Source organism: Mytilus californianus, unplaced genomic scaffold (assembly GCF_021869535.1).
Source record: "Mytilus californianus isolate M0D057914Y unplaced genomic scaffold, xbMytCali1.0.p SCAF_7, whole genome shotgun sequence".
Lineage (NCBI taxonomy): Eukaryota > Metazoa > Mollusca > Bivalvia > Mytilida > Mytilidae > Mytilus > Mytilus californianus.
The window spans coordinates 60,032,090-60,057,728 of NW_026262723.1; the positions used below are offsets into that span (position 1 = coordinate 60,032,090).

Below are 25,639 nucleotides of genomic sequence, written 5' to 3' on the forward strand. Positions count from 1 at the left end.
ACATGGAGTATAATAAAGTAGGGGATAGGGATATTGAGACTCTGTTTCATGAGTGAAAACATATAAATCTCGTTTTACAGTATTTAAGTATAAATACTTCCTGGCATTCTATAAGTTTTTTTTCTGTTTTAAAAGACTCTTTTCTGATGTCATTTTCTGATTATTTATTTACAGTGTTAGTTTAACTTTACAACAATAAGATTGGTACAACATTAAAAGCATGAAGTGATTACTCATAAGCCTTCTATCTATAGTTCATGGTAACTGACTATCACTTCTCACAGCACACAAAGTAATGGATAACTAAGTGTAAGCATCCACCACAGTTTTATTTTTTTTTAAGTACTCTTAACTACTATTGATGTGTTGTATTCCCTACAAAACTTTGAAGTAATAAACTCAATACACTTTACACATTCTTGTCTAATACTTATGTAGGCAACCCATCACCAATAAATTAATCAAATAAATAAACCAAAATGTGGATAAAATGTCAGTAAAACAAAATAATATGTTGTTATTCTTCAAATAACTGTGATAAAAACTGTCATCACCATAGAAGTTATAATGAACCAAACTTTACTTGTAAACATTACCTATTCAACTAAATAAGTATGTTAAAGTCCAATTATTGATTTTTTTCTGTTACTATGGTGATTATTCCAAACCTTTGCCATCTTACCTTAGGAAATCAAAGAGTTCTTTAAACCATGATCTGATATAGACCAGAAAAAGATAAAAACCTAATCAAAGGGAGATAACTCAAAAGTATTTTTAATTTCACATGTGTGACTATATATCAATGCAATTTTCTAAAAAAATATTAAGCCATAACCCTGCTTAACAGCTTTGATCTCCCAAAGGAATTCAAAAACAAAAGTCAAAACATAGATGAGAAAAATACCACAAAAAAATGTTAAAATTAAGCACACGCTGAAATTAAAATCATGGAAGAACACATTTGTAAATGTTCTGATACAAATACACAGAATGTACATTTATACATCAACATACAGGACTAACGCTAGACAAACACAACTCACAATGACATTTAACATCAATCTGGTTTTATTGTGTTTAAGGTTGCTGTCACATAGGATTTGGAGGTCAAAAAAAGATAAGATGGCAACGGCTGATTGCTACAGTTCTAGTATAAAATTCTATTGATATCTCTACAATTTGTAGGATTAAAATGATTAATATCTGTGATTTTCCTGAAACCCAAATACAAAATGTTTGCCATTGTGATTATTGTTCATATTTGATAAGCAAGCTTTGTGCTAGGAGGGGATTACAATAATGATCAACCTACTCTAGGTAATTCAAGAAGTCTTGCACCTCTTCCGAAATTTCAGTATCTCTGAAATGTTGGAGAAAACTTATAGAATTAAGCATATATATCATAAAATTTACTTATTTTTTTTCCCATTTTTATTCTGGTTATAATTTCTATATAAAATATTGAAATATAAATTAAAAATCTGTTAAATCTACAATCGATGATTTATTTCTAATTGAAAAACAAAATTATTCGATGTTGAAAATATTTTCATTTTCAATAAAAATTTACTATATAAATTTCTTACAAAAAAAAAAAGAGAATAAAATTATAAATAAAATGATCAAATTGTCAATTGTCCAATAATGGCATGCTGCATATCTATGGTTACAAAAAACTGTCACTGAACAAGGGTATGCATGCACTAGCAGTTCCAAAATTTGTGAAGTGTATTTTTAGGATATATTTTTTTAGTGGCACAGTAAATATAGAATACAAAATTATCAACCTTTTTGGACATAGCAGTGAACAGATGAAAATATTATTCATGCTTCATTTGGTGTGTGTATGTTATAAACACAATGGGATAGAACTGTACAGTTCAATAAATTCAGGAAACGAATTCAGAAAATAAACGTCAATCAGGACTGAAAAATGAATATATCTTTAAGGTGCATTAGGAAATTACATTGTCATAGGGGCATGGAATAAATCATGATTCTATCAAAGGCAATTTTCTTCATCATAATGCATGTTTGAGGGGATTTATCAAAATATATTCAAATGGACAATGCTCAGATGATGCAAATTGACGTAGGACATCAAGGTAGACACCACACATAATACAGAGACATGTACGTTTGTTAATACATTTAATGACAAACATCCTGACGTACAATGATGCAACACATGACACATACATGTATCATATGATAAAACTTCAGTTTAATTAGTCCATACCTTAAAGGCAAAAACTTGGTCAATTTTGTAGCATTTATCAGGAGGCGGTTTAAATTTTGACTTTTAATTTAATAATCATATAAATAATAAGATGTGGTATGATTGCCAATGAGACAACTCCCACCAGAGACCACAAGATGTAGAAGTTAGCAACTATAGGTCACTGTACGGCTTTCAATAATGAGCAAAACCAGTACTGCATAGCAATTTTAATTTAATCATGTATGCTTTTAACACCAAATTTTTTTTTTTTGTGTATTATAAATGTTCAAACTATCACTTAAAATTTCTTGAAGGACTACCAATATAACAAAAATATATCATTCAATTCAAAAGTAGAAAAAAATGAGCAGAAACGCAACAAACCTACTTCAAGAAAATTCTGAGACAAGAGAATATTTTTCTTCTTTTTATCATTGTTTTGCTAAAATACCCTTTAAAATAATGAGTCAGATTGTACTAGTGTTATCTGCAAGTATTATAAATCAAATTTAATCATATAAGACCATAACATTTTTTTTTTTATAGCAAACCAATTAAAAACTGAAGTTTTAACATTTTAAATATAATCATGTCTTACCATCTGCAACAGGAATAAACATATCAAATAAATAACAGCTCCAAGTTTTCTTTCTAAACATTTTTTCTCTTATAAAAATTTATCATATTCTTTTAAAACCTTGGAACTTTAAGCAAAAAAACAAAATGCCATTTACTTACAAAGTCTTTGGTTTTGTAGACGATTTGAAATCTGCTTTAAAATCTGATAAACTCTTGGATCTGGATTTAGTTTTAGATGAGTTATCTGGTTCTGATCTATACCCTGCATCTACATCTGCAAAACACAATTATACTTTCTTACTGTTAATCACATATTGTAAAATTCATTAATAAGGTAAAATGTTTCTTTTACACCGCACGAAATGCATTTATAGTTATATAAAATACCTCTAAACATCTGTGGCTCCTTGATAGTGCCCAAACATTATTCAAGAGCTTTTTGGATGTGAAAAATTTAAGGTTAATTGAAAGATGGACGTGAAATTCATGAGCATCTGGTTCTTTTTTTAAGGCATGCATACAATATCAAACTAGTTTCATCAACATACGGTAAATTCGGAAATTTTTGCAATGTTTTTATTGCGAAAAATTGGGACTGAATACGGATAAGTATCTCAAAAAAAAAAAACAAACTTAAATTCTGATAGCATTATTTGTATGTAGCATTTACTGAAATGGTGGATATAAAACCTTCATTTTTGTCCATGCCTCAAAAATCACAATAATAAATGCACACAGATATATGTATGATATAGTCAGTATGTTCATTCAAACACTGATGATGTTTGCGTATGCTGAATGTGTGACTGTTTTATCATATATGTCCCATGTTTTATCATTGTTTAGTAATTTTGACCATGGATGTTGAATATTTGAATGATTAGTTGATTGATATTGATTTAAATGCCACTTTCAGCACTATTGGTCAGTTTTTATTGATGGAGGAAGACGGAGTGAGAAGAAAACCACCAACCTTCGACAGGAAAAGTGACAATCCTAGTCAATTAAGATTTAGAGTAAAAAACAACTGCACGTGTGGGGTTCGAACTCACAACCTCAATGTTGGCAGACTACTGATACAGTAGATGAACTTCTTAGACCACTTAGCCAATGAGGAATGAGGCACCTATTTGAACTGAAAGCGTTTGGCTTCAAAAAGAGGGACGAAAGATACCAGAGGGACAGTCAAACTCATAGATCGAAAACAAACTGACAACGCCATGGTCAAAAATAAAAAGACAAACAGACAAATAATAGTACAGATGACACAACATAGAAAACTAAAGACTAAGCAACATGTTCTAATTTCAAATGGTGAATCGAATAACTTCATTTGTTTAGTATGTACCTTTCTTTCCTGTGAACTGTTCTTTTCTTTGGTTAAAATCAGATTTGGTTATTTTTTCTGTTTGAGAAGATGATAATCTTCCATTCTGTTTGTTCTTTTCATTAACTCGAAATTTAGATGAGTCTTCTCTGTGTGTAGAAGGAAGTTCATATGCAGGTTTGTAAGGATTTTCTTCTGCAAAAAAATAAGGTCAAACCGAGGGATAATAAAACACATTCTAATGCAATGAGTAATGTAAAGCCAATTTTAATAGGATTAAGCATGTCGTCAATTCCACTGTTGAGGATCAGAGTCATTGGCAATAATGTAGCACACCACATTTCAAGTTTGCAAAGTTTAATTTTGTGCATTTTAAGAGTATTGCATTAGAATAGGAATAACATTACTGTTTTCGAAGAGTTGCTATTTTCAATATTGCAAATATTCTAATTGGCTACATTCTGCATCACCAGTAAAACTGCATTTGCAACCATCAAACCCTTAACTGATGCTGACAATTCTATAAATACTGTAATGTTATTCCTTAATAATCATGCTTTGACTCTAGACAATCAAATACATTTTTTTTCTCAAAATTTTTAGAAATACATAGAATCCATACCAAAGCAATTACTCTCACGCACAAAAATACAGGTATAATATGCACTGGTATACAACACCCATATCATTGGCAGAACATGCAGGTTCCTTAGAAAACATAAATAAAATTCTTACAAGACGATAAATAACACTTCAGTAACACACAATTGAATTACATAATGTTGGCACATTGTTTATACTAAGTAAGGGTGAAATGAACATTTCTTCTGAATGACATAAGGTTAGTAACCAGTAAATTGCTAATTTGACTACTGGTATTAATAAACTATGACAAGCTACAGTTAGTGATAACTAATGTGATATAACTACTCTATGCAAACATGTCATGAAATAGTGTATTACGTTGTGTTTGAACAAAGGTGACAGGACAAAATTTATGTCTGCATTTGACTTGCATTAATGAATATTACCTCAAAAGATGAATGTTTCTATTTACTTTATATGGAGCATAATTTGAACAAGGGTAGAATATGGCATTGCCATCAGCGACTCTTTTCACAAAAAATCTTACGATTGAAATTGATCGTAAGTTATACTGAAATGTGTATGACTTACGAGTAAATTTACTCTTAAGATTTTTTATGAAAAGAGCCGCTGGTTTCTAGACTACACAATATAAGGAGAGAGATCTTTAAATTCTGATATTTTCAAGTGCTGGCTACAAGCTGAGTAAAATTAAGTGCTCTGATTTAAGCTTTGATCTTGAAAACAAACTGGTTTCATTTTAAAGAACAACTTACTGGTAACTGTTTCCTCAACTACAGGTTTCTTGGTATCTAAAAATGAAATGTTTTGATGATGTAACAACACAAAATATCACACACACACACACACACAGCAGGCAGGATGTTGTCAAACATGGTGACATTGGGAGGAACACTTCATCTCTGATTAATTTTGCATGGAATTTAAATAATTTATAATCAAGTATAACTCAATTAAACTTTATCTTGCTGTAAATGATACATAAATGTGCAACTACATGTACTGTTGATCGACAGTTTATTGCTCAAATGAAGTTGGTCAAATCATGCAAAGTTTTCAGAAATGAAAAACATGATATGATGTTTATATATAACTAGCACCTCCAAATTCCTTTCTACAAGTTAGTCATTAATCGGCAAGTTTTCAAAGATTGCTGGCTTTCGGATGTAAATGCTGAAAATTTTCCTCTTTAGCTAATATATTTTTTAAAATTTCAGCCTAAACATAAAGATAAAAGAAGCAAAAAACAATGTTTCATCTATTTTATTATCATTCTTAGATCTTGATGGTTTACAAACTTCAATTTTTTTCCCTATATGATCACTCTCTTGTCAAAATATATAATGAAATACCTAACTAAGAAAGACAAACAATTAGACAAACATCCTTACTAACTTATAATGTTTAAATGTAAATTCCTAACAATTTAAAACCCTTCTAAACATTTTAAAAACAATGACAAGACAAACTAAAGATGTAACTAATGTTTGTATATCCATACCTGATGAACAATAACAAATTCTGCTTATAATATATTTACTAGCGACAAAAATGTGAGATAACATCCGCATGAATTAGATCTATTGTCTACAGATACAAAATAGGACAAAAAACTTTGAATGGTTCATTTCATCTTGTCTAAAAGCATGTATCAATCAAAGTCAAATTTTTGTAAACTGATGTAAAATTAACCAAACTTTCATAATGTTTTGATTTTTATGATTTAAATGTTCTGTCTATTGTCAGTTTAAAAAACGGAGGTGTTATGTGTACTTTGCATGTAACAATGTAAACATGCTAGATGTGGTAAGATTGCCAATGAGACAACTATCCAGAAAAAAAGAACCAAATGACAAAAATGTAGAAATGTAAATAATTTTTTTCTCATGGTAAACTTAGCTTTTTTTGAAAATAATAAGTAATTTCCTTTTAAGAACAGAAAATAAAACTTTTTATCTTTAAATTAACTTTTCTTTAATTTCTCATTTTTTTCAGCAATTTTTTAATGCACAAATTGGACATTAAATACGTTTGTAACCATGCAAACAAAATATCAAATACATGCAGGAGGATGTACAAATATCATGCTAAACAGTTAATAGTAGTATCTGTATAAATATCTGTATAGATATCTGCTGCTTTTTTACACTTTATTGTACTATTAATTGATTGTTGTGTGCTTAGTGTCAAGTAACAAATATTTCATTTCCATTCTTTCAGAAATTAGATATGTTTGTCTTGCGGCCTTTGACTTATCTCAAAGGCATGGTGACAACAACCTTGTATAGAGTCAGCTTTATTGATGAAACATATAAATTCCTAAAAAACAACAATGCCTTAATACTTATATCAAAAAAGATAAAATGAAGTCTGAATTTGTGAAAAAGACCATTGACCTGATGAGCACTCTAAAGATGATATAAGATTCTAGGTCGAATAAGATATTCATCAACCAAAACCAAATAAATTAGTCAAGAAAATTATCAAAGCGACAAATTTTGATTTTATCAATCTGATATGTAAATCTGATAAATTATCATTTGTGACACAATCAATAGTCCTTTTTGTACTATGAAATATGCTGCTATGTGAAAAATGCACACTTGGCAAAAACTTGTATTACAAGGATCTAGAAAAAACGCTTACAATAAAAAGATGTATAAATATTCTTTGAACATAAAAGCATCAAAATCATAAACTGTTAACACAAAGATATGTCTCGCCTATTTGTTATTTTGATAATGCAAATGTTGAAATTAAAATAGCAATACTTGTAAGTTATGCAAATATTCAAAGTCAATGAACCATGACTGAAGGTACAGGGCTAAACAATCTCCATGGACATGAGATGTGCCAATGTTAATACAACTGCAAACCAAATACCATTGTCTTTTCGTAAGTTGTTCCCTTTAAACAAACCTAAACACAAACATTAACTTGTAAACTATGTAAAAGTTTCAAAGTCAATGAACAATAATTAGGGGGTGGGGTTATATAATCTCCAAGGAAATGAAACTTGCAAATGCCAATACATTTGCATACCAAATATCATTGACTTTACATTAGTGGTTCATCTTAAACTGACCTAATCACAAACTAATACATGAAAACTAAGCAAAAGTTTCAAAGTCAATAGACCATGAATGAGGGGGCGGGGCCAAATAATCTCCATGGAAATGAGATATGCCAATGCTAATACAACTGCATACCAAATATCATTGACCTATCACTAGTGGTTCACCATGAACTAAACCTAATCACAAACTAATACATTGTTGACTCTGCCGTCTTTGCCGGAAACAGCATACCTATGTCTCGCTTTTTGACTCCGTCAAGGCGAGACAAAATGCTTTTATTTCAATGTTAATTTCAATTGCATTTAAGTTTTGTCTTCAATTCAAAGCATGTCATTTTTCACAGGAGCCTATTCTTTTCACTTAAAGATATCTTTACACACTGTTTTTATATGATTTACAGTGACAGTCTCTTAGTACTTAACCGACCATAAACTTTAAGCAATATGGTGTGAAACAATGTGCTGCAATGTGAAAGGATACTTGGCAAAACCTTGTATTACAACTGTAAGGATCTAGAAAACAATTTTAAGGTTTATCAAATCATAATACAAATCAGTGATGTTTATAATATCTTTCATGGCCCTCGATGAGATAGAGTCAGAAAATAAGACTGGTATTACAGAGACCTTTTTTTAGAATAATCTGACTAAAGAATGATGCAAAAATGGAAATGAAATGTTTTAGTGTAATAGCCTATAAAATAACACCACCTAGCAAAATCCCTTATAATACTTCTAACTTGTTACATCATCCCTTTACTAGAGAGTTCTAGACCATTATTATGATAATGCCTTGAAAGAAATACCTTCTTTTGGCTTTGGTTCTGTCTTGACCTCTGGGAATTCATACGTAGGTCTGTAGGAGTTGGATTCTGAAATTAAGCAAAATCAGATCAAATATTTATATAAGTCCTCATTCAAATTTGAGAATGAAAACAAAATTATAGTTAACAATGTAAATGTTAAATATGGTATGATATGAAATGAGATGATCTAAACAAAATAAAAAATTATGTAACTAAACTATAATAATGCTGTTTAATGTCATGCATGATCATATCCTAGTACAGTATTTTCAAAACTGAGAAATTAAACATAATGTAAAACGACAAAGAACAGGTGAAATTCAGTAGTTGCTATAACCTTATATATAATATATTGTATATATAATTTAACTGAATTTCTACTGTAACATGAAGTTTAATATGGATAAGGTGTTAAAATTTATAAGATTAGTTTAAACAATTATGAAACCATGCTAAATATATGAATAGATAGTTTGTAAAATCAAGCACAGATAGTATTAGTTTAATGTTTTCTGCTGTCCATTCTATTAACTGTCACCTGAAAATGCAGCTAGTAACACCCTTTCAAATGGTAAGTGAAAAACCAATGTGATGCCCTATTTATCTCTTGTATATATAGAAAGATGTTCAAACAAATATCTTTTAAATTTTTTGTAATGTTCAAAACCATTTTTTGTTTCAAATGGTATACAAATAAAAGGTTCTTTCATTCTTTTTTTTAGGAAAGGAAGGGTTATCTGAATTCTCATCTTGTATAATAAATTGACATGTATGTTGATAGTTTTAAACCACGCATAAGATTCAATTTCACCTTCTCTTTTTTTCTCAGTCTTTTCATGGACCAATCCTAGGACACATGTAAGGATAATACCTTTAATCCTTGAAAACAAAATATTTTTCCTATTTTGACTATCACAACATGCATTTTCCTGTCCCAGACACAACATTAACATGACAATACAACGTAGCACAGACATATAGAGAATAAGTTTCCATCAATTACTAACTTTATACACAAATTATTTAAAGTAAACGCCTAATGGATCACAACTGTATCATTATATAACTTTATCTGAATCGTTTGCACATCAATCAATCCAATATTTAGTTTTTTTTTCTGTCTGGACATAGATTTGATTTAGTATTCAGTCCTCCATTCACACATGGAACCTTGTGTATCATTATGTAATGAAAAATATTTGTTAAGATGTAAAAGATTTTCTAGCACACGTTCTATACAAAAAGTTGTTTACAGACTGTATAATTAACTCCTTATATCCTAATTTGTACTTCAGATTAAAGAAAACTATCCCCCCCCCCCCCCCCCCAAAATAAAAATGCTTGAACCTTATTCAGTGGCGGATCCAAAGGGGGGGGTTTCCAGGGGTTGGAACCCCCCCCTTTTTTTTTATGATCAATGCATTTGAATGGGGACATATAGTTTGAACCCCCCTTTATCCTGGGTTGGGAACCCCCCTTTTTAAAATGGCTGGATCTGCCCCTGCAATAAGTGTGCCTCATTTTTTTTTCTCACTGAATTTTGACAGCAAGGGAATCATTGTTTTATGTATAGATTTTGAACTTTCAAGTTCCCATACATAAAGACTGATATGAATTCTCAATATTGGCAACCTGTCCACAGCCATCATGATATACTCATTGACATAGAATAAATCTGATGGTTAAATGTTGCAAATTCAAGACTCCAAGAAATTTGAGGTTAGACATGCAGAAACACAAGGCAACTGTACTACAAAACTAACTGGAATCCTTGGTATCATTATTGAGATCAAGAGTTTGAATTAATTTTATTGTTAGTTTGGCATTATTTTCAGTGACACAGCTCTTTATCATTGTTCCTATCATTCAAGTTCAGTTTAATAAATAGACCAACAAAGGGGCAAGTTACAGGCACCATCCTGCTAACAGTAGTGTATAACATATGATATGGTCATGTGCTTCAGTACAGAAGAGATGCCAAGACTCTTTAATCAAAGCAGCATACACATGTTGTATAACACGAAAAACATAAATACATGTACAAACACTAAAGGGAAAGGTGAAACAAGACAGATAAACTAAAAATATTCTCACCGAACAGTTCACTCACTGAGACAGCATTTAAAATAAAATAATACATACAATTACACACACAATAACACATGCACATCAAGTCAAAAGAATTCACGTACATGACAAGGAATATAAATGCCTCAGATAAATGCAGAAACTCTCCGTTTTCATTTTTCATTGATTTTCAATCTGATAAACAGACAAGATATCTTATCAAGATTAACTTTCTAATAGAGCTATTTTTAATCACAAAGTATACATATTATAAAAAATTCTAATTTAAAATGTAAATTTCATTTGACTGTCAGATTGTCATGGTAAAAAGATTTTCAGTGTCTGTTTTTTTTTTCTTTTCTGAAAGTGTTTAAAATATAATCTTTTCATCTGATAAAGTGTAACATCAACATGATTTTAAAAGATAAACCTAAATGTACAAACACATATGAATAAATCAAATTATGAGATGCAATTTAATATATATGACTGAAATGATATAATAATTGACAAATGTGATGTAATTTCCTCATACCGAGTATCAAATCATTGACAACTTCAAGAAAGAAAATGTAATATGCAACTGAATCTTAACCCTTTATCTATAAACCAATTTATTTACAAGTCTTTTCAATTCGTTCATCAGAAAAACTAAATAAATGGTCTTTGTAGTTATGCAAAATATTCTGCCTCCATAACATAAGATTACTCAATTTGTAACTTTTATAAAATCTAATTGGATATGAGCTGGTGGACTGAACAAGTTGATATGAAGGTAAATGTGCTGACTGGACAGATCAACATTCAAATGAAGGGAAACATGCTAGAATGAACAAGATTCAAATGAAGATAAATGTATGGTTAGGGTATACAAGAGAAAATGAAACTTCTGGAAACTTGTTGAATGCCAATATGATTTCTTGGAAACATTCTAAGGCAACCTGCTTTAGTTTCATTAGGACCTACCATCTCCCATATCAAAAATGTGTAAAAGTTATTCCAAACACCATTTACAAAAAAAGTTAAACCCAGGGTGGAAATTGCATGGATAAGGGTAAATGAACATTTTTAGTTTTAGCCTGATAAATAGTACAAATTTGAACATTTATGACCTGTCCAAAATTCTTGAATAAACCATTTTTTGATGCCATCACTTATAAATTGTATTTCATTACTTTTAATTGTTAACTCTTTGCTTCAGTAATGCTTAAACTAGGTTTCCTATAAGGTCAAATTTAAGTCCAGAATGGTGAAAACGAGGACTCACAATTTCAAACACCACAATATTTTGTTGCAATGTATGCATTAGCCAAACAGTTTGTAGTTTTGGACAACAATTTCAAAACTGCAGATGAACATGTGATCACCATATAATATGGACTCAGAGTTTTACAGTCAAATCTAACCATTTGAAAATGACTGCTCTTACTTATCAACTAAATACTTCTGTAAAGCAATCATTCATGAGCCAAAAAAATATTAAGGAATTAAAATGGAATACTTTTTTTTTTAAGAGGAAAATGATTTTTTTGCAGTTACAGATTTACAAGGAAATGCTCATAGGAAAAAAGTGTACATCACAAATATATATGTTAACAATTCAACTTATAAATTGAATTATGAATAGAAAGACTGTTACATGAGAAATCAAATATTTAGAACATGCAAAAATATCAAAAATAGCAACAGCTTTGAAAAATACATATATATACAAACTGTGATATATCTGTGTATTTATAAAACATATATCATTAATATTCTGATAAGAGGTTGTATTGCTGAAAGGATATTAGATTGTAATGATTTTTCTGATAGTTTAAGACATGTTCACAAGCTATTTAACATCATTAGAGTAATTTAAATAATTTCAATGATTTTTATGGTCATAAATAAAATTACAGAAAGCATGTGACATTTTTCAATCAGTGCTTTTCCTGTAAATGAAATTAATAAAAATTCAAACAAGATATATTGCTTTAAAAAAAATCATCATGTGCAGTTAATCTTTCTTGAATTTTTTTTTTTTTTTTTTAAATATCAAATTATAGAACCTTATTTTTTTTTAACCCTAAAAGATTTTCCAGGTGTAGAGAAAAGACCGGTCAGCTCCGAGTCAGAATAAAGTATCTTGGTAGAGTGAAATGTTCTTCCTGAAAACTGTTACCTTGTGAACTAGCACATTGAAACTCCGGCTCAGCATGTTGGTCTTGTACAAAGCATGGTTAATAATCCTTTTCCATTAACATGTTTTTGTCCTGAATATGCATTTAATTTGCCACTGGACTTTAAACTGCCATCCATCATCATCATCAAAGATTTTCCAGGATTAAGTACCCTGTTTAATCAATGTTTTAAAAGATATCCATGGTAACACTAACTGCTTATTTAATGCCTCTTTTGAGCATTTTTATAAAAAGTTTTTAATGAAGGATTACTAAGCGAGGACTTTCTTACTGGTATTTTTATTCTAATTAATCTGGAGTAATAAGATGTCTATAAGAATGAGGGAACTATAAGTAGCTTAACATATCCTAAACACAGGTTAAGTATTAAAAAAATCAAAGCAGACATGATCCCCTTACTTTACTTTATTTAAACAATTCATTTACTGGAAAAAACATTAGGAAGAAGTTTCTTTATTTCTTTGAATTATTGCAAAAATACTTCAATTCCAGGGGACATTTTTTGTGTTTTTCATTAAATCTAATTAACTCATTGGTACCCTTCCAAAAATGATGTTATAATATTCTATGACAATTTAGAAATTAAATTGGTTTTTACAGCCTATTCAAGTCATAATAACATTTTTTTTACTGCCAACAGATGGAGATAATGTTCATTGATCAAAATGGTATCTTTCAATGTTTCATAAATATAATGTCTTTTAATCAGAAAAGAACATTTCAACATAAAATATTGAAGCTAAAACCAATACAATAAAATATTCAAATAGAGGAACAATTTGCCAGGTGACTTCTAAATAAATTAATTTTGATCAGTAGTAAAGCTATTTAATTTAGTAAAATTTCTTTCTTTTATAGCAAATCAGGTCGAAGATATAAAATCTTTTGAAATCTTGTATAAAAGAATGCAAGTGTTAACATTGTCCTCAATAAGAACTGGTGTTTATTATTTTCTACAATTAAAATGTGTACTATATTGAAATCCATACAATGTAAACCACAATCTTTATACAAAGGCAATCTGATTGTAGACTGCAAAGTCCTGATAAGATTGGTAACTAAATAGTCATTGCACAAAAGAAATGAGTTTCTTTAATTGAAATGCATTTTTTTTCAAAATGCTAATTTGCATATAAAAAGACATATTATTCTGAAAGGTCTTTACAAAGTTATAGTTGGTATTTGAAAATGTCTGATAATAATAGATATAATTGAATATGCAATTAGCATTCATAATTCATAATTCATTAGTTAAAGTAACACCTTTAAAAGATATTGAATTTTAATATGTTCTAACTCATCACATTTATTTACTACATGTCCTCTTTCTGACTCTTAGAATTTTATTCCGTTTATCTATTTTCATCCTAACCATGTATTTTGAAGATATTGTGGTCCATTTTTTTTTTTAGAAGTTTAACATTATATGCACAGTTAAACACAAACACGACATAGGAAAGAATTAAGGTTCAAATTAAGATTCAGCAAAAAGAATGCTGAAATATAAAAAAAAAAACAATATATAATTGAACAAACTTATATCAAAAAATATATATGTGAACAAAAGTTTGTACGAGCCACATGCAAGGGAGGTAATCAACAACAAAAGCTGAACAAAAAGTAAAACAACCTGCTTGTTTGTATAGACAATCCATGATAACCGTTACATCTTCTACCTCCTTCTCTGTAAATGACACATCCAAACAATAAAGGAGTTAGTACATTATTATGGGTGTTAGTCTACTGTATTTTAATCTACGCAATGTCAGTTGTGTTGAAGCTACTGTGAAGTCATTATTTTTCAAGAGATACCAATTTTCTTGGATTTCATAAGAAAGGTGAACCACAAATTTAAGTGATCAACGAAATACAAATTACCTTAACTTTGGCAAAACCAAAAAATTAAGTATCCAAGAAAATACAATATTTCCTCAATCCACAAAAATTGGTACCCACAAAAATAAAAGAATCCACAGTAATCAAAAGTCATGTTCATTTGTAGGTTGTTATAAAAAATTTCCAATGAAACTGAAAGGAATTCTGTTAGATTTAGAGTAAAAACAATACAGTGTTTTATGCATATTTCTTAATAGCGGTCAGATGTTTTCTAATCTTGTTCAATGCCAAATGTAAAATGATAATAAACAAGAAGCTGCAATTACATATTTAACATGAATCTGTATTATTTTGTTCTGCACAAATGCAGTAAAGCAGAACAACTTGAAAGATTTTATAATAAATTAGCAGCTTTAAATTCTAAATGGCTCATATAGAATAAATTCAAGTGCAAATTAGGTTGCTTTATTTCAATTCTAAACTTCTAGGTGTATTCCACATTTCAGTTGAAACGTATCTTTATTTTTTCCTTTTCTTCTTTTTTGCACACTACTACTGATCCAATGTTTATATTTAAATACAGTAGAAAAATGATGAGGATAAAATGATCAAAATGATTGTCAACAGCACCAGTTATTTGTATGATGTTTATGAAAGTCATGCTAACAAAGGCTCATGGGAAAAGTCACATGATTACAATCTTGAAATGATCAAATTTCTTCAAATCCCAAACACTGAAGGGTTACTATGAACTTTATATACCGGTAACAGGAATGGGTAAAACAAGTCCTATTCTTTACAAGACATCCCTTAAGGACAATCTGTCATGATTGGAATGAATAAAATGTCACTGAAAATTTTCATTAGTGGTTAGTTAACGTGAAGTCTGTCAAATTTGCTTGTCTGACAAAAAAATTAAACATGTTTTTTAACAATCAAAATATTCAAGTGGTATTTAAAAACAATAGCATTTTACAATTTTGAGCCATGTAAATTTTTAAGTAATATTGTCATAACATGCAACTACCTTTTATTCACGACAACTAAATAACAGAATTGTCAACGAAGACAGCACAAGATATTAACGTGCCATTGTTTTCAACAAAAGCTCACTGTTTCACATATCAAAATACAGGACAAAACTCCAAACATTTGTACACGGTATGCAATGCAAATAGTTTGTTCACAGTTAAACATGGTAAAACAAATATGTAAACAGTGCTGCAATATAATGCCCCATTTCCATTCTTTTGAAAAAGTTGTTAGTTGTGCCAGTTGTGTTGATATAATCTTTTAAAACTTTAAATACATGAATATTTGAAAGTGAGGTGAAAAAACCAACAAAAAATCCATTTATCAAAAAGGTGAAAAATTTCAATTTTTATTTCAGGGTCGAAAGAAAACACAATGTCTTCATAAAAACTGGGAATGTCGATGTAAAATTCTGTCTTATCTGGATAAAATATTGCATAGTAACTTTGAAATGTGAGATTTGTTATCTGCATTTGTAACTAGTATCAAAATCACAAACAAAAAAGCCATTCAAACATTTTCTTTCTCTTACCAGTTTCTGTTACTTCACTAGTTTCTCCTGAATTAAAATAGGTCAATAATACTTTCTACGTTGTGCTATTAAGTTTAGATCTTTTATTCAGATTTGATTTCTTTTTGAAGTGTATTGAATAAAAAGCATACATGTTATTGGTAAAATTGACAGAAGTACCTTGCAAGTCTGTGATTTCGGGTTAAAAAAATCTTGACTACATATAGTAAATTCGTTAACATGATAAGCTACAATTGTTTTGTTGCAGCTCCTAAACTTTTCACCTTTACCATTTACAATTACATGATTAAGTAAGCATTTTAATTTACAGATATATAGGCATGTTATAATGTGAGGGAGGCATCTCTTGATTGGCTTTGTTCATACCTGGAAGAGTTCTTCTACGCTTAACTAAAACAGTTAAAAACAACTTATTCACACTCATAAGACTTGTGCTTATTCAAGATGCTTTTCCTTATCAGAATACCAGTTGGTCAAAACGCTTTGTTCAAGTTGCAGTTTAAATTCATTTTTTCAAATTGATGAACTGGTGAATAGTGCAGCCCATTGTAAGGAAATTTTGTTAGTATACAGAAGGCCTAGTATAACAAAGATATTCTTATCATACAATATCTAATGATTGACTTTCTGTCGAGAAATGTGGTAAAATCATACAACTTGTTCCAGGCACTTTAGTATATAAATAGTTTGATTTTGATATGAAATCTTCTATAATAATGATATTTTGTAATTAATTGCTTTTTTAACCTCTTGTAAGGGAAATCCCATGTATGTATTAATGGGCTGACATTTCATTTGAAGAAACAATTCTAGAGAAAATTTGTTGGGTCATTAGTCTTCTGAAAAGGCAAAGCATTTTGGATAAGCAGAGTATTAAGGATATTATTAAAATAAAACTGGAACAAACCTTATAGGTTTATTGAAGAAATTATTAGAAAATGGAAACTTTTTTATAACAAAGTGACCTGGTTAAATATATTGAAAATGTGAATAGCAGAAAGTTACCAGAAATATGAGATGTATTTCTAAATGATTCTACTCTCTATGGATGATGTTATAAATGCAATGGCTATTAAAATCCAAATTTTATGGGAGGCAATGAAATTGATTAATTGTGGGTGGTAGTATTTCCAAAGAATTTAGCCTTAAATATAAGTAAAATGAAAATTTTTATATTATGCACATATTTCTGGAACCGCTCTTATCTAGTCTTCTTTTTTTCCCTAAGATCTACTCTAGTAATTCTAGTTTTCACTCATGACTTTTTTTTTTCTCTTAAGTTAAAACATAATTTCATTAAGATTGATTGATATGCGTAGGTTTTCCGCTGTAAGATTTCAAGCCAAAAGAAATAAACTGTAACAATTTAAGGTTAGCTAAACATGGCATATTTTTGTAAGATAGGTCATTGTCCTTTGTATTGTTACAATCCATTAAACAAGTTTGCTTAATCTGTTGGATGAAATTTGTATGTAGAGTGTCAAGTTAAAATAGTGAAACCTTACAAATATGTCAAATATTTATTTCCTTGTCATCAGTATCTTTAACAAATGTATCCTGCCGTAAAATATCAGTATCATTTATCATAATACATTTTTTGTACAATGAATATGAGGTTCACGATTTCATTGGCTACACGAAAACTACATATGTATCAATCCCAACTGTAATATTTTTCAACTATTTTAATTTTGATTGTCCAAATTTATATCTCAGATTCAAATAAAGGTGTAAAACAAACTCATCATAGATACCAGGATTAAATTTAGTACGTCAGACAAGCTTTTTGTCTACAAAAGACTCATCAGTGATACAAGAAGATATTATTTTGTTTTTTCTGTCTCTGACATATATTGGATTGTATTTTCATTTCAAAAGGGTCAATCAAATTTCTAATTATTCAAAGAATACGCTATGAAAATCAAATACAAGTCCATCCATTTGTAACTGCGTTAAAATGGAGTAAGTTCATAATAGAGCAGAAACTCTCTTATCTAATGCATTTTACTTCAATTAGAGATACCAGTATTTGAAAAAAAATATAGCTGATAAAATCAAATCAGCTTTTGCTGGAAATTAAAAGGTGTTTGAACTGGTGAAAAAATGTGTATAACCTATAAGTGTTTTCATTCTAACCTAGCTTAGGAACTAAGGCCCACATAAAATGTATTTTTCATAAAATAAGTGATGTCTGAAAAAAGAACATCTCAAACAGGTATTGGTTCCCCTGCTGTAAACTTGCCATTATTGTTATAATCATTGTTTACCTTCCTTCTTCTTTGACGTATGAAGACTTTTGTACATCTGTTTATACCACTGGTGTTGATTCTTCTCATCTACATTCTGTCAAATATAAATAATAGAAAAAAATGTTAAAACATTGCATGATGGCTACTGTTTGACTTTTTTTAGGGTTAAACAACAAATTTCTAATCCAGCTGTACCAGATATTTGCCACTGGACATTAAACTAATAACAATCATGATATTAATATTTATCATATATTTAGTACTTGTTACTGCAATTTTGTATATTTGATAAAGATTAGGCCCTCTGGCTGATATTGATTACTCGGGCTGATACAGCATGTGATATTTACAATACAGATTTTACCATGTATTATTCTCTATGTATTACCAGTATTGCCAGTTGTCATGATAGTGAATACCGGACTTAGACTGACCACCATTAGAAGAACCATTGACTATTTGACTATTTTTATTATTGCCAACAGACTTTTTTCACCATATGTGTCATACAGATTAATTAGGTTTATGGTGGTCACCTTCCGACCTTTAGACATTATGGTCAGTAAAATATGCAGTTTGTATCAAAACTTTGTTGTTGTCACATTTTTTTTTATATCTATCAAACAAACTGAAATGAATAATTGACCTTGTAGACTATGTTTCAGATTTACAAAATAAAGCAGCAGATATTGCTGGGTTTTTAATATTTTTTTCTTCTTTTTGACAACTAGAAAATCAAGATAAGACTACAAATTTAGTCAAATTCAGTCATTTTTGCAGTTCATGCATGGAGGTCAAAAACAAGCACTCACAGGCATCTTTCTGGGATGTCAGAGCTAAACATCTGTGCATTGGCTTTATCAATGAAGACATCATGACTAGTTCAAATAGATTATTGTTAAATGTCTAGGATGATATTATAAGCCGTATTCATTATGAAAACGTGTTGGAAACATGATAGGGAAATAGTTTTGCAATTAAACAACAAAATAAGACTAGAATGGAACACACTGGATCATAAAGCAAGCATTCTGCTGAAAGCATTTTACCCTGCCCTATTAAATGTGTTTCACTCCTCATTCTGCATCCTTAGAAATAAACCATGTTTTAAACTTTTGGTTTCACCTGGCTAGGAACCAAACCCATAACCTCACTAAAATCTTAAAGGGAAGCATGCTACCACAATTCCATCAAAGAAATAGGCCAGTGGGTGAGTAAATCAGGGCACCATTGAAAAAATATCAACCTTCAAAAAGTCAGTGACTTTTTCTCAAAATTCCAAACCACAAAAGCTGAATCAAGGTTCAAATGAAGTTTTGTGCAATGCAAAATGACAACCTTTGTACAAATAAAAAAATCTATAAATTATGTTATCGAAATCTATCAACAAGTATGATTTCATTTCATTTAAAGTACTGAAGCATACATATAAAAACTTGAAACTAATTTAAAAAGTTTAATTATTTGATCACAGGTTACAAGTATTCATAAATATTGTTTTCTTTTCGAAAATTGTATATTAGTTTTACATTAATGACAATAAAACCCAAAAACTATACAGTCTAATATACACCCCTCTCTTGTACTATAGCCAAACTATTCAATAATCAAAATCTATAATAGTTTTAAAGAGGGATCACAATCTTTTAATATCTTAAGACAGATCAAATTAACAACAGAGACTTTCAAGTGATATTTGTTCTCCAAATAATATTGATATTGAATAAAATATAAATAAAGTAGCCTGAAGACTTGAAAAAGTTTGTTTTTTCCATAACACTTAAATTTAACCTCTTCGCTATTTTAATTACAGTAATTTCAAAGCTATCTGAATTCAATACCAGCTCACAACAGTTGTTCAATATATGTATTCCCCAATTTGGCAGCACGCCATATTTAATTAAGGTTATTTACAAAAGTCTTAACGTAAGAGCCATACATTGTAACACACGCTTCTAATACGCAAACATTATTATGCTATCATGGTTAAGTTTATCTTCCCTATACAATATACAAATAATTTCATGTGATTAGAAGAAAAGGTTCTTAATGTATTAATACAGATAGCAGATAATTGGACCAAAGACGTATACAGGGGTACACTGGCTTATAATTGTAATTTATTTATTTATCAATTTACCATTTAAATGTTATTCTGTGATTGTAATTAGACGCTTAAAACTGTTTGATATACAAGAACTCGACAAAATGACAACCATAGACCTTGTAAGGTATTGGAAGACAGAGTTGTAAACATTTACTTTTTCATCAGTTATGCGGACATTTTCAAAAATAAGAATGCTATTTGCTTCAACCTTTACTGACCCTGTTTAAGTAATCAAGGCAGTAAATAAGAATTGACATACTCTCTAGGAGATCTAATGAAAAACTAAAAACAGGACCTTTTCAGGACATTATTGGTAAATTTGATGCTGTTTTGCATTATGTCCAGTCGACACAATATAGCTTTTTACGCTGATGAGGCGTAAAACAACAATTATTTAATCAATCATTATGTCCATTGGTGAAATATGTCCTGTAAGAGAAGGACAATTAAATTTTCAAATGGAAAAAGAGGGTATATATGTTTTTTAATGGCAGAACAAAAATTGTTTTAACAATTCAGTGGTCTTGACATCTAAGGTAATAGGACAAGCAACAGCAATTTAACATTTTTATTTATCTTCATTCCAGTTTAGAAATTGTTTTATTTAACTTAAGTTTGACCCCATTCATGACAACTTGCAACAAGTACCCAAAAGGGTGATTTATTTTCCTTACACTAACTGGAAGAGCCCTCCGCCAAATCCATTTAATGGAAAATAACCTTATTACAAGAGCAGTTCTCTATTTGCTAGAAGGCCTTCAACAATGCAAAATAGAACTGCATATACAAGTCTACTGGCCCAACATAAACCAACTTTGAGTCAACTAAATACATACAAAGTAACCCCTTGTTTACCCTCCCAGTTACATATCATGAAAATCTTACACATAATTATATAATTATGACTAATTATATGACATTTCATGATGTAAAGTGAAATATGATCAGTCAGGTTTTGTCCAAGGTGATTTCTTTCAAACCTGAGCTTAAATATCTATGCAACCTTGATATAAAATATTATTAAAGCATGGGAAATTATTGTATTTTTAAATGTTTATTTTAATACAATTCACCTGGATTGCCCTAGCAGTAACATGTTTGTTGTTTATTTAAGTGCTGTTTGTACCTTCACCTGTGTTGTTGCCTATTGGGATTGTTTGAACTACTGCATGGCAATCTATGTATGTTATTCATGAACCCAGAGCAGATTAATATACATTATTTGTACATAATGTGTGTAACCTTAATTCTTATTTGCAAGAAAACATTTGAACAAGTACATAACCATATAATATGGCTGAAAAAAATCTCATATAAGCTGATTCAACATGTGCAATTTAGTTTTTTGTTTTTCTCTGACCTTTGAATTTTGCATGTGCACATAGAAAGCTTTTATCACATTGGTTTTTGAGTTTGATCATCAACTGGATAATTTTTTATATAAATATTTTGTGCTGCTATGCACCAAAGCATACTTAGCATTTAGGAGTAAAGGCAGGACAGTCATGTCAACCTGAGCAACATATCTTAATGTGAACTGCTACCGTGTGAGCTGGTATGTTAAACCAGGCCTAAAGAAATATGTGTCTAAGGAACACATTGTCATGTTGACTGAATTGTGACATCTGGGTCCAAATCCTAATTTGGCAAATATTCTATGAAAGTTAACATCACAATGAACTTGTGTACTAAATTTCAAGTAATGGTGAGTCCAAAACTAGATGCTAAACTATCTTAACCAAATACTTTAAACTGAGACAAGATGGATTAACAGACTGGAAAACATATTGCCTCCTAATATCATAGGCAGGGACTTAAAAAAAAGTTAAGAAATATTCAAATGAAATCATCTTTTTCTTATCACAATGGACATCAGTTTGAAACTAAATCTGGCTATATTTGGTTCTGAATGGTCAAGTTAAGTTTATTGACAGATAGATGTTAAATTGACCCAACATGATGGAAACAGCTTACATTTGGCTCATGGTGCATCATATTTGAGATTGCACTCTTAAAACAAATGTCCTTCTGTCCAATTTGAAATATTATCAATATCATTCAACAAACCACTAAACTGATTGCTTTTGGCTTTGTAGTAATCATTTTTGTAATATTTCACCCACAGATACCTGCATGTTTGTTTTCCAACCTACCATTCTAAATGACAATGGCATGCCTCCATCGTCCGTAGGACCGATGCCATCATATTTCAAAGGTTTCTTCTCTGAAGGACTAGTAGGGCTTTGTTGTGACATATCTTCTTCTTCTGTTGTAGGTACAGCGTAATATGTATCTGTATGTTTCAGTCCATCCTGTACTAAAGCTTGTTCTCCTATATATAGTGCTCCCTTAGGTATTTGACCCTCTGTAAAAACAATAAGAAACTGCTCATTATTTTGTTTTCGATTATGAACTATATGTAAAAACTAATATAAGAAATAATTTAATGATATACATAGTTAATACATCATACATTCACATTAAAACAACAACTCTTTCAATTGTGAAATTTTAAGAGTAAAAATTCTGCATGTCATGTGCCATGAAATCAGTATATGTCAATTATATCATACCAGGCTTCAAAGCTCTGATGTATATCTGCACACAGATTATATCTGCTATAGTAAGGGTTATGGTGTATGGTATGTAATTGAAGTTGCATGGCTCGATCTGAAGTTTTGTTGTTTTTTTCCATCACACCATGAAATTGTACAAATATGCAGAAAGAGGAATAAAATTCCATCAAGCGAATAATACTAATAGACCCATGTACCTGCTTTTTGCAATAAACAATTTTAAAATCTGAAATTGGAGGAAATTTTAACTTCAAGATATTAATTTAATTAACAAAAAGATCTATATAATACAATATTTGACCCCTAACTGTCCTTTTATATAGAACTTATTATTTCTGTGTGATTTAAAGTTTGAAGATTTTCTTCTGTTGACATTCTGTATACAGCTAGCTTTGATCTTTAATGTTTTTCTTCTGAAAAACTCTTAAAATACTGCTCACTCAACTTCCTGTAAATTGTCTTTCAAAGTTAATTTTCAAAGTTGAATACATGTGAAGAAAGTGCACCAACTGAACTTTGTTAATGTGCAAGAGATCTCTTTAACTTGACAGAAGTGTGCATGATTCATATTTTATCACCTGAACCAAACAACTATAACACTTATAAACCACAAAGAAGACAGAACCTTATGTATAAATGTCTGGCTATATATAGTCCTCCTCAAAGCAAACATATTAAAACTGCATATTCATTTTAATGTCTGGATAAAAAAACAATGATACATGTACATGTACAGTAAAGACGTCAGCTCTTTCATACATCGTTAAGTATACCCAATCACTTAATGACGCAAAGTTAAGACAATAAATCTACATAATCATTGTTAATGTCTCCATAAAAAAACAATTATACAGATATGTGTTTAGTAAATATGGTGGCTTTTCCACCATTAATTCTGTAGTATAGAGATATTTCATGGGTAAAAAAGGGGAAAAACCATGAAATTAAATGCTTGTATTCAATGAAATACGAATTTTAGTTACTTTGTTAGGATTCAAAATTAGGTAACCCACAAACTGCTAAGTTTGATGAAATTGTGACAAATAATACAAACAATAATTATTGAATCTGCAGTACCTTTCTTTCAATGGAATGTGAAAGAATGTGATATGAATGGAAATTCTGAAAATAATTTTCAAAACTAGTTTTCATCCTTATAGTATTTCGTCATAACCATTTCCTTTTTAGTTTGCTAAGACATATCTATCAGCCTGTTTCTTAATTGTAAATAATTGATGTGTTTATAAGTATTACACTTTTTGATGCAAATAATGCATTTTTCAAATTTTGAAGCATTGATAAATCACTTAGAAACCATTGATACCTTAAGCAATGTAGGATATGTTACAGACATAACCTTTTTGAGGTGAATGAGGACTTCCTGTTCACCTGTCTATAGACAGAGACAGATGAACTGTCCAGTCAGATTATGTAGGTATACCATACCTGTATAATCCATCAACCTTACAACATAACCATGTAAGGCCAGACTTTATTAGATTACCAAATTATTATAATGTCACTGTATAGTTTTGGTCTTCATAGGAATAGTGTTAATGTATAAAGATGGGTTCAGTTATCTTGTGCACCTTCAGCACTTTACTTATATGAAATTAATTTAAAACAAGAGAAAACATTGTTAGATCCATTGTTGGATACTATCAACTGGAACTTGCACTTTAATGGCAGTGAAACACAAGACCTTACGCTATGTTCTATCCTGAAAGAGAGGCAAAAGATACCAGAGGAATATTCGATCTCATAAGTCGAAATACAAACTGACAATGTCATGGCAAAATATGAAAACTACGAAAAGACAAACAGTACACAAAACACAACAAAGAAAACTAAAGACTGAGCAACACGAACCCCATCGAAAAATGACCTTCAAATGGAATTTTTAAAAGTTGCTTACACCTGGAAAAGGGGATATCCCATCTAAGTTTAGTTGAATTTTACATCATTCAAAAAATCTTAGAAAAGAGGACCTGCCAATGCAAACAAGCATCCTACAGGTCATACTGTATTCTTTGTCAGAAACTATATTAAAATACATTTATACAGGACAGTATAACATCAGTGTTATATAAAAGTTTCAATGTTTAATCCTTATGCCATGACTTATCAATGCCAAAGTTAAGTAGTTAACAAAATGACAAACATTACATTTATGTATTTCTGGTATTTAAAATATTCAAGCAAAGAGTGATACTATCTGGGTATATATTATAACACCAGTACTTGAAGTACTCTTAACTCTGTTTGAATTGATCTTTATACAAATTGTACCCTTTATTCTTCAACAAATTGGGACTTTATTTCACAGCAGATCTTAGACAGTTTGTAGAAACAATATATATACAAACTCGAACATCATTTTGTCAACCTATTTTTCCTTATACATTATATCAACAATAGAATTATTTCTGGTTTATCCTTATC

At 30.0% G+C, this 25,639-nt stretch overlaps 1 protein-coding gene across 6 annotated transcripts in view; it reads right to left on the reverse strand.

Annotated features, from left to right (window-relative positions):
- Nucleotides 1-25,639, reverse strand: part of LOC127708370 (sorbin and SH3 domain-containing protein 1-like) — a 129,112-nt gene that overhangs the window by 47,746 nt on the left and 55,727 nt on the right. For all 6 annotated transcript variants that reach the window (XM_052213225.1, XM_052213224.1, XM_052213223.1 and 3 more), the window contains 10 exons: nucleotides 22,775-22,986; nucleotides 18,533-18,608; nucleotides 16,266-16,292; nucleotides 14,496-14,549; nucleotides 10,710-10,724; nucleotides 8,616-8,681; nucleotides 5,489-5,524; nucleotides 4,149-4,322; nucleotides 2,960-3,074; nucleotides 1,313-1,360 (listed from right to left, as the gene is read on the reverse strand). In XM_052213225.1, coding sequence (XP_052069185.1) covers nucleotides 1,313-1,360; nucleotides 2,960-3,074; nucleotides 4,149-4,322; nucleotides 5,489-5,524; nucleotides 8,616-8,681; nucleotides 10,710-10,724; nucleotides 14,496-14,549; nucleotides 16,266-16,292; nucleotides 18,533-18,608; nucleotides 22,775-22,986 — 823 coding nt within the window. The remainder of the gene's footprint in view (nucleotides 1-1,312; nucleotides 1,361-2,959; nucleotides 3,075-4,148; nucleotides 4,323-5,488; nucleotides 5,525-8,615; nucleotides 8,682-10,709; nucleotides 10,725-14,495; nucleotides 14,550-16,265; nucleotides 16,293-18,532; nucleotides 18,609-22,774; nucleotides 22,987-25,639) is intronic.